The sequence below is a fragment of the Coregonus clupeaformis genome, unplaced genomic scaffold (genome assembly GCF_020615455.1).
Source record: "Coregonus clupeaformis isolate EN_2021a unplaced genomic scaffold, ASM2061545v1 scaf0033, whole genome shotgun sequence".
In the NCBI taxonomy this organism is placed as follows: domain Eukaryota; kingdom Metazoa; phylum Chordata; class Actinopteri; order Salmoniformes; family Salmonidae; genus Coregonus; species Coregonus clupeaformis.
The window spans coordinates 223,086-234,092 of NW_025533488.1; the positions used below are offsets into that span (position 1 = coordinate 223,086).

The window sequence follows — 11,007 nt, forward strand, 5'->3', positions numbered from 1 at the left end:
AAAAGCCAAACACTATAAACTTAAATGGTCAACCTGCAGTTGCTACATCAATTTTTGGACTTATAAATGAATGATATGTAGAAGGAGACTGGGTTGGTTGTCTCACAGGTTGATTGTCACAGTGCTAATTACTGCCAATGTCAATGGCACTGTGTAATACACTGTATTTTTAAGGTTAAAATGTGTGAGTTCTTTGAAAGAACTCATCCACCTGGTCAATTCATGTCAGCATGACAAAACATTGAGGTGAAGGGTATTTATGTGTTTTTCATAGGTGAAAGTAAAAATAATAAAATAGTATTTTATTTGTAAATGTTTGAATTATGTGAGTATCCATGAACAATTATGTTTGTTGAAAATAGGAAAGGGAGAGCTATATTTCAAACCTATTTCTGAGTTCCTAGGTCAAGCCATGTCATAACTGTTGGGGATGGTTGTCACACGGAATGTGAAGTAGGTTGTTGCTATCAGCTCCATTATAAAATCCCAAGCTCTTTTGTGCTTGTGCTATAAAGAGCTCCCTTCGTTTTCTCTCTCACACACATATTTTTTCTGTCACACACCCACACAGAAAGTATTTGCACCTTAAATTATATTATGGGCAGAATTTATTTTTGTATTGAAGTTGATGGGTAATTTCTAACAAAACCTTTTGATATAGCCAATAATTTCAATGACTATTTCACTGGTAAAGTAGACAAACTGAGAAGTGAAATGACAACATTGAACAGTGAACCATCATATTATTGTATTGAAGATCTAATAATGAAAGAGAAAGATTGCTGTTTTGAATTTGGTCAAGTTTGTGTGGAAGAGGTGGAAAAACTATTGTTATCCATCAATAAGGATAAGCCACCAGGTATAGACAACCTAGATGGGAAACTATTGAGAATGGTAGCAGACTGTATTGCCACCCCTATTTGCCATGTCTTTAACCAAAGCCTAGAGGAGTGTGTGTGGAAGGTGTGGAAGGAAGCTAAAGTAATTCCATTAACTAAAAATAGTTATGCAACCTTTGCTGGCTGTAACAGCCACCCAATCAGTTTGCTGCCTGTTCTTAGTAAATGGATTGATAAAATTGTGTTTGAACAAATACAATGCTTTCAGTGTGCATATAAGGAAGGACACTCAACTTGTACTGCACTGACTAAGATGAATGATGATTGGCTAAAATAAACGGATAGTAAGTTGATAGTTGGAGCTGTTTTGTTAGATTTCAGTGCAGCCTTTGATGTTATTGATCATAATTGGTATTGAAAAAACGTGTTATGGCTTTACATCACCTGCCATCACATGGTTGGAGAGTTACTTATCAAATAGAACTCAGAGAGTATTCTTCAATGGAAGCTTCTCTAACATCAGATATGTACAGTGCTGTATCCCTCAGGGCAGTTGCCTTGGGCCAGTACTATTCTCAATTTTTACAAATGTCTTACAAGAAGCTAAAATGACTATGTATGCTGATGAATGCACACTCTTCACATCAGCACCTAGAGCTGGTGAGCTCACTGAGACTCTTAGCAAGGAGTTACAGTCAGAATGCGTAATTAACAATAAACTGGCCTTAAATACATCTAAAACCAAAAGCATTGTATATTGTTCAAAACATTCTCTTATACCTAAACCTCAACTGGAAACATGCATAAAGGGTGTGAACATTGAACAAGTTGAAGAAGCTAAACTCCTAGGAGTAACATTGGATGGTCTGTTATCAAGGTCAAGTCATATTGACAAAGTTGTTATAAAAAAGATGTTCTGCGTTTTTTGACACAAAGATCAACTGTACTAGTTGTTCAGGCTCTGATCTTGTCCAGTCTTGATTACTGTCTGGTAATATGGTCAGGTTCAGCAAATAAAGACCTAGCAAAGCTTCAGCTGGCTCAAAACAAAGCAGTGTGCCTTGCCCTTAACTGCACACACGGAACTAACATCAACAACATGCATGATAGTCTCATGGTTGAGGGTTGAGGAGAAATTGACTACTTCTCTTCTGAGCTTTTTAAGAAACATTTATGTGTTGCCATATGCCTAACCACTTGTATAATCTATTTGCATACACTTGAAAAAATACACATACCCCACCAGAAACGCCACTATGGGTTTTCTTCACGGTACCCAAACCAAAAACAGATTTAATGCATTGCTCAGTTATGTATAGCACCATGTCATCGTGGAATGCTCTGCCACCAGAGGTTACTCAGGCAAAAAGCAAGTTTAGCTTTAAAAAAACTGATAATAAACATACAGTATTGTATCACAGCGCCTCTCCTCTTTCTAAAGATCTAATTTAACTGTACTGTATATAAGAATATGAATATACAGTGAGTATACAAAACATTAAGAACACCTGCTCTTTCCATGGCATAGACTGACCAGGTGAATCCAGGTGAAGGCTATGATCCCTTATCGATGTCACTTGTTAAATCCACTTCAATCAGTTTTTCATGCTCAACAGTTTCCCTTGTGTATCAAGAATGGTCCACCACACAAAGGACATCCAGCCAACTTGACACAGCTGTGGGAAGTATTTGAGTCAACATGGGCCAGAATCCCTGTGGAATGCTTTCGATACCTTGTAGAGTCCATGCCCTGATGAATTGAGGCTGTCCTGAGGGCAACTGTTCTGTACTTTGTCATGTATTTGTACGTTTTATGTGGACCCCAGGAAGAGTAGCTGCTGCATGTGCAGTAGCTAATGGGGATCCTAACAAACTAAACACACGTACATACACATTTACTCAAAATGCCAAATGTTATTCTCAAGGCATAAAATGCTAAATTTTGTTAGGAATATCGTTAGATCCAAGAAAGCCTATTTTTAAGACTGTATGCTATATTACTTCATTTCCTGTTACAAAATGAATAAACTACTAGCAAACATTGTGAAAACCAACAACATACAGTCCCGCAATTGGGCTGGATGTCACAAGTGGACAGAGTGTGTTTGATGGATAATAACTCCATGTTAGAATAAGATATGAGGGTAAAAAGGGTCCCAATTTCAACCGAAGACCTTGGTATTTCTCCTAATATTGAAAAGAGTCTTGTAACATATACTAGTGCTGAGAAATACACAGAAGAGTAAAAAGTGTGACAACCAACCACGGTCTACCCTACCCATTGATTCTTGAAGAAAATTTACATTTACATTTTAGTCATTTAGCAGACGCTCTTATCCAGAGCGACTTAGTTAGTGCATACATTTTAATTTTTTTATACTGGAATCGAACCCACAACCCTGGCGTTGCAAACACCATGCTCTACCAACTGAGCTACATCCCTGCCGGCCATTCCCTCCCCTACCCTGGACAACGCTGGGCCAATTGTGCGCCGCCCCATGGGTCTCCCGGTCGCGGCCAGCTACGACAGAGCCTGGATTCGAACCAGGATCTCTAGTGGCACAGCTAGCACTGCGATGTAGTGCCTTAGACCACTGCGCCACTCGGGTGACTTATAAATGTCTCATAAGTTTAGTTCAACTGTCGTAGCCCATCAGAACCCAACATATAAGCTTGTTTTACTCCAATGTTTTTAAACAAAGTAAATGTAAATAAACACTTTATAGCCTCAAAACATAGTTAAAATTATAATTTCAATAGCCTGGATGGTCAGTCTTTGCATCCATAGCTCTGTCTATGAATGTGAGTGATTTCATTTCTCCAGCCAAATCCCTCAGCTTTTTACTGAAACAGAGGCAGGGAGAACGCTATGTTATTGTTTCAATTGCTGATTGCCGCTTTAAGCCTGAAGCAACTGTTTATTAAGTACCTCAGCTTTTCTCAAAGCCAAGGGATTGTGTAATTGTTAGTGTAAGGGATGTTGTGTTTGTTCAGTGAAGGGGACCCTCTACAGTGCACACACTACCCAGTCAGATCTATACATACTGTAATGTGTACTAATGGCAGTGAAGATAGTTTCTCACTTCAGGCCCAGGCATTTATTTAAGGTCACTATCACACTGTTATCATACTAAGATGTTGCTACGTACTTTGTCTGTTTTGGACAGATTCCGGCACCTGCGCCTCAAACAACGGAAGCTGAGAGATTACGCCAGCGAGATGGTCGACCTGCCCAAGGTAAACCAACCACACCACACAGTAGGCTAGAACAACTCACGCAGAGCTGTGTCGACATGTTTGACACACACACACACCATGCGCAGGATAACCCAGTTCCAGGTAATAACCACACTCTTACACAGACCATTATCCAGTATATTAAGGTTGCTGTGTTATTTATTACTAGGTGTTGAGACACATAAAGTGTCTGTAAAAGACACATTAAACTCTATAAAACGGCCATGAGGTCTAGCAGAAGGTTCAAGTCACTCTGTGATGTAATCCTAGAGTCAGAGCTTTTTACTTAATGGGCAGTATACCTGGCAAAGAATGCACAACTAAAGAAAATGGCTATAGTTAATGGGTGTGAGCGCTTTTATTAATTAAATTGATCTATATATTTGTGCAAGTCCAGCTCATATGTATATCGAACACAGGAGCAAATGTATGAGGAGGAAACAGTCACAGGAGCCAGTATTTAGGAGGGAGATATGTACATGTGACGTATGTGGTTCCCCTCAATGTTTTAACTACCCTAGGGAGTTGTTCCCCCAAGAAAGTTGCCACTGTCACCCTCAGCTCATCCGGGGTTAAGTCTGGGTTTATCTGAATTCCATGTCTGGATTTTGTTAGGCATGCTTGTGCTGTTACGACAAATAACTTTATAAAAAGCACAAAACAACTAGCATTGGATGAATGGATTAATTAATTTATTTATTTATTTTTTTGGTCATTTAGCAGACGCTCTTATCCAGAGCGACTTACAGGAGCAATTAGGGTTGTCTGTTTGATTGTTTGTTTGGTTGATTGATGGTGAACAGATGCAGATGATCATGTGCGATTTGAGTGCCAACTGGAACAACTCGTACCGGGAGCTGGAGCAGCGCATCATCTCCATGGAGCAGAAGTTAGACGAGCTGGGCCACTGCTTCCAACAGACCTCTGAGCTGCTGGCACAGGCCCTGCGCTACCGCAACCCTGAAATCAGGTACAGCTAACACAACCCCAACCCTGAGATCAGGTATAGCTAACACAACCCCAACCCTGAGATCAGGTATAGCTAACACAACCCCAACCCTGAGATCAGGTATAGCTAACACAACCCCAACCCTGAGATCAGGTATAGCTAACACAACCCCAACCCTGAGATCAGGTATAGCTAACACAACCTCAACACATATATCAGGTACAGTTAACACAACCACAATCCAACCACCAAGTGCTAACGGTCAGTATCTGGACAATATGTGTGAAATGCTTGATAATGTATGTGATATCAACAGAGGTATATTTTCTGGGTGAATATTGACTGGCTTTCATCAAGCTGTCCACTCAAGAAAAAGCTTCAAACTATTACAAGTGCCTGCAGCCTGGTTCAGGTTATCAGTCAACCTACCAGGGTATTTACATACAGCACAGGAATGAAATTATCCACATATATTGATCACATCTTTACTAATGCTGCAGAAATCTGCTCTAAAGCAGTATCCAAATCCATCGGATATAGTGATCATAATATAGTAGCTATATCAAGGAAAACCAAAATTCTAAAGGCTGGGCCTAATATAGTGTATAAGAGATCATACAAGAGGTTTTGTAGTGATTCCTATGTGAAGATGTAAATAATATTTGCTGGTCTGTGGTGTGTAATGAGGATCAACCAGACGCTGCACTTGATGGATTTATGAAATTGCTTATTCCAGTTACTAATAAGCATGCACCCATTAGGAAAATGACTGTAAAAACGGTTAAATCACCGGTTGAGAGGGATGAGGCAAAAGGAATGGCAAATAAGTCTGGCTGCACTGCCGATTGGCAAACTTACTGTAAATTGAGGAATCATGTGACTAAACTAAACAAAAAGAAGAAGAAACTGTACAATGAAACAAAGATAAATTATATACAGTGGGGAAAAAAAGTATTTAGTCAGCCACCAATTGTGCAAGTTCTCCCACTTAAAAAGATGAGAGAGGCCTGTAATTTTCATCATAGGTACACGTCAACTACGACAGACAAAATGAGAAAAAAAAAATCCAGAAAATCACATTGTAGGATTTTTAATGAATTTATTTGCAAATTATGGTGGAAAATAAGTATTTGGTCAATAACAAAAGTTTCTCAATACTTTGTTATATACCCTTTGTTGGCAATGACACAGGTCAAACGTTTTCTGTAAGTCTTCACAAGGTTTTCACACACTGTTGCTGGTATTTTGGCCCATTCCTCCATGCAGATCTCCTCTAGAGCAGTGATGTTTTGGGGCTGTCGCTGGGCAACACAGACTTTCAACTCCCTCCAAAGATTTTCTATGGGGTTGAGATCAGGAGACTGGCTAGGCCACTCCAGGACCTTGAAATGCTTCTTACGAAGCCACTCCTTCATTGCCCGGGCGGTGTGTTTGGGATCATTGTCATGCTGAAAGACCCAGCCACGTTTCATCTTCAATGCCCTTGCTGATGGAAGGAGGTTTTCACTCAAAATCTCACGATACATGGCCCCATTCATTCGTTCCTTTACACGGATCAGTCGTCCTGGTCCCTTTGCAGAAAAACAGCCCCAAAGCATGATGTTTCCACCCCCATACTTCACAGTAGGTATGGTGTTATTTGGATGCAACTCAGCATTCTTTGTCCTCCAAACACGACGAGTTGAGTTTTTACCAAAAAGTTATATTTTGGTTTCATGTGACCATATGACATTCTCCCAATCCTCTTCTGGATCATCCAAATGCACTCTAGCAAACTTCAGACAGGCCTGGACATGTACTGGCTTAAGCAGGCGGACACGTCTTGCACTGCAGGATTTGAGTCCCTGGCGGCGTAGTGTGTTACTGATGGTAGGCTTTGTTACTTTGGTCCCAGCTCTCTGCAGGTCATTCACTAGGTCCCCCCGTGTGGTTCTGGGATTTTTGCTCACCGTTCTTGTGATCATTTTGACCCTACGGGGTGAGATCTTGCGTGGAGCCCCAGATCGAGGGAGATTATCAGTGGTCTTGTATGTCTTCCATTTCCTAATAATTGCTCCCACAGTTGATTTCTTCAAACCAAGCTGCTTACCTATTGCAGATTCAGTCTTCCCAGCCTGGTGCAGGTCTACAATTTTGTTTCTGGTGTCCTTTGTCAGCTCTTTGGTCTTGGCCATAGTGGAGTTTGGAGTGTGACTGTTTGAGGTTGTGGACAGGTGTCTTTTATACTGATAACAAGTTCAAACAGATGCCATTAATACAGGTAACGAGTGGAGGACAGAGGAGCCTCTTAAAGAAGAAGTTACAGGTCTGTGAGAGCCAGAAATCTTGCTTGTTTGTAGGTGACCAAATACTTATTTTCCACCATCATTTGCAAATAAATTCATTAAAAATCCTACAATGTGATTTTCTGGATTTTTTTTCCAAAATTTGTCTTTCATAGTTGACATGTACCTATGATGAAAATTACAGGCCTCTCTCATCTTTTTAAGTGGGAGAACTTGCACAAATAGTGGCTGACTAAATACTTTTTTTCCCCACTGTAAAGGATGATAGTAAAAAGCTTTGGAGCACCTTAAATTAGATTTTGGGCAACAAGTCGAACTCAGCTTCATCCTTCATTGAATCAGAAGACTCGTTCATCACAAAACCCACTGATATTGCCTACTACTTTAATGATTTTTTCATTGGCAAGATTAGCAAATGTAGGCATGACATGCCAACAACAAACTCTGAACCTACATATCGATGCATAACTGACTAAATTATGAAGGACACACATAGTAATTTTGAATTCTGTAAAGTGAGTGTGGAAGAGAACTTGTCTATCAACAATGACAAACCACCTGGGACTGACAACTTGGATGGAAAATTACTGAGGATGATGGCGGACTATATTGCCACTCCTATTTGCCATCTCTTCAATCTAAGCCTACAGGAAAGTGTGTGCCCTCAGGCCTGGAGCGAAGCAAAAGTCATTCTGTTACCCAAGAATAGCAAAGCACCCTATACTGGTTCAAACAGCCAACCAATCAGCCTGCTACCAACCCTTAGTAAACTTTTGGAAAAAATGGTGTTTGACCAGATACAATGCTATTTCACAGTAAACAAATTAACAACTGACTTTAATCACGCTGATAGGGAAGGGCACTCAACATGCACAGCACTTGGCTGATATAAGAAGACTGTGGGAGTTGTTTTGTTCGACTTCAGTGCAGCTTTTGAGATTATCCATTATAATCTGCTGCTGAAAAAATGTATGTGTTATGGCTTTACATCCTCTGCTATATTGTGGATTTAATATTACCGGTCTAACAGAACACAGAGGGTGTTCTTTAATGGAAGCCTCTCCAACATAATCCAGGTAGAGTCAGGCATTCTCCAGGGCAGCTGTCTAGGCCCCTTACTTTTTTCAATCTTTACTAATGACCTGCCACTAGCACTGAGTAACGCCTGTGTGTCTATGTATGCTGATGACTCAACATCATACATGTCAGCTACCACAGCAAGTGAAATCACTGCAACACTTAACAAAGAGATGCCGTCAGTTTTAGAACATGTGGCAAGTAATAAGCTAGTCCTAAATATTTCAAAAACTAAAACCATTGTTTGGCACCATTCACCATTCACTAAACCCTAAACCTCAACTTAATCTTGTAATGAATAATGAGGAAATTGAGCAAGTTGAGGAGACTAAACTGCTTGGTGTAACCCTGGATTGTAAACTGTCATGGTCAAAACGTATTGATGCAACGATAGCTAAGATAAATAATAAAAAGAGCTTCAAGTTCCTTGGTGTCCACATCACCAACGAACTATCATGGTCCAAACACACCAAGACAGTCGTGAAGAGGGCACGACAAAGCCTATTCCCCCTCAGGAGACTGAAAAGATTTGTCATGGGTCCTCAGATCCTCAAAAAATTATACAGCTGCACCATCGAGAGCATCCTGACTGGTTGCATCACCGCCTGGTATGGCAACTGCTTGGCTTCCGACCGCAAGGCACTACAGAGGGTAGTGCGTACGGCCCAGTACATCACTGGGGCCAAGCTTCCTGCCATCCAGGACCTCTATACCAGGCGGTGTCAGAGGAAGGCCCTCAAAATTGTCAAAGACTCCAGCCACCCTAGTCATAGACTGTTCTCTCTGCTACTGCACGGCAAGCGGTACCGGAGTGCCAAGTCTAGGTCCAAAAGACTTCTCAACAGCTTCTACCCCCAAGCCATAAGACTCCTGAACAGCTAATCATGGCTACCCGGACTATTTGCACTGCCCCCCCACCCCATCCTTTTTACGCTGCTGCTACTCTGTTAATTATTTATGCATAGTCACTTTAACTCTACCCACATGTACATATTACCTCAACTACCTCAACTAGCCGGTGCCCCCGCACATTGACTCTGCAACGGTACCCCCCTGTATATATAGCCTCCCTACTGTTATTTTATTTTACTTCTGCTCTTTTTTTTCTCAACACTTCTTTTGTTGTTGTTTTATTTTTACTTTTTTTGTTAAAAATAAATGCACTTTTGGTTAAGGGCTGTAAGTAAGCATTCCACTGTGATGTCTGCACCTGTTGTATTCGGCGCATGTGACCAATAAAATTTGATTTGATTTGATAAGATGGGGAGAGGTCTGTGCGTAATAAAGCTCTGCTCTACTTTCTTGATATCATTATCAACAAAACAAGTCCTACAGGCCCTAGTTTTGTTACAGCCGTGCTACTGCCCAGTCATATGGTCAAGTGCCACAAAGAGGGACATAGGCATATTACAGTTGCCCCAGAACAGAGCAGCAAGGCTGGCCCTTAAATGTACACGGAGAGCTAACATCAATAACATGCATGTCAATCTCTCCTGGCTCAAAGTAGAGGAGAGATTGACTGCACAACTAGTACTACTTGTCTTTGTGAGAGGTATTGACATGTTGAAAGCACCGAGCTATCTGTTCAAACAACTAGCATAGAGCTCAGACACCCATGCATAACCCACAAGACATGCCACCAGGGGTCTCTTCACAGTCCCCAAGTCCATAATAGACACCGGGAAACGCACAGTACTACACAGAGCCATGACTACATGGAACTCTATTCCACATCAAGCAACTCAAGTAAGCAGTAAAAATCAGATTGAAAAAAAACCCCCAGATAAAACTACACCTTATGGAACAACGTGGACTGTGAAGAGACGCACACGCATACGCAAACACACGCTAACACACACACTCTACACACACATACATTGTAATATTGTTGTATTGTGGTATTATACGTTTTGTATTGTAGATACTGTATGTAGTGGTAGAGTAGTGGTGTAATAATATGTTGTATGATGTACTGTTTTATTTTTTGTGATGTAATCGCCTTAATCTTGTTTGGATCCTTAATACATACAAAACTCATATATCAGGTACAACTAACACAACCACAACCCATACTGTATATCAGGTATAGGTAAGACAACCACAACCCAAACACAACCCTGAGATTAGACCATTTCACAACCACTACCTAAGCAGTTTTTACTGAAGACCTTAAAAGGTGCTACACATAGTATTTTTTTTTTGTTATATATTTTTGTATGTAATTTCAGAAAATGTCCATAATATTCAGAATCTGGCGTTAATAGTGGAATGATAGTGTTTCCCACTATTACTTACCCACCAGTGTTGTGATTGGCTGTGATAGACGCCAATTGATTTCTTCTGAAGGAGTCACATCTGTGGTCAAACTGGGAAAGCGTTTCTGACTTTGTGGCTGTGTTATCTAGTGGAAATCGCTCTGTCATTTCCTGCTTGCTAAAATTCTACACTGTTGGCTCAATTTCCGTTTATAAGAGAAAACGAGCACTTAATTGTGTAAGGAATCATTGTACCAACAAAATCGCTGTGAAATATATTTTCAATAACAAAACATTTTGTTTTTACAGCTGTTACTTTTGGATTTGGTCCACCAGCTTCAAACAGCCGTAAAAATGATATTTTC

At 40.5% G+C, this 11,007-nt stretch overlaps 1 protein-coding gene across 1 annotated transcript in view; it reads left to right on the forward strand.

Moving 5' to 3' along the window:
• The window catches only part of LOC121542811 (intermediate conductance calcium-activated potassium channel protein 4), a 58,249-nt gene that overhangs the window by 44,941 nt on the left and 2,301 nt on the right, over positions 1 to 11,007 (forward strand). The window contains exons 7-8 of the mRNA XM_041852366.2: positions 4,007 to 4,076; positions 4,880 to 5,046. Of these exons, the coding sequence (XP_041708300.1) occupies positions 4,007 to 4,076; positions 4,880 to 5,046 (237 nt within the window). The remainder of the gene's footprint in view (positions 1 to 4,006; positions 4,077 to 4,879; positions 5,047 to 11,007) is intronic.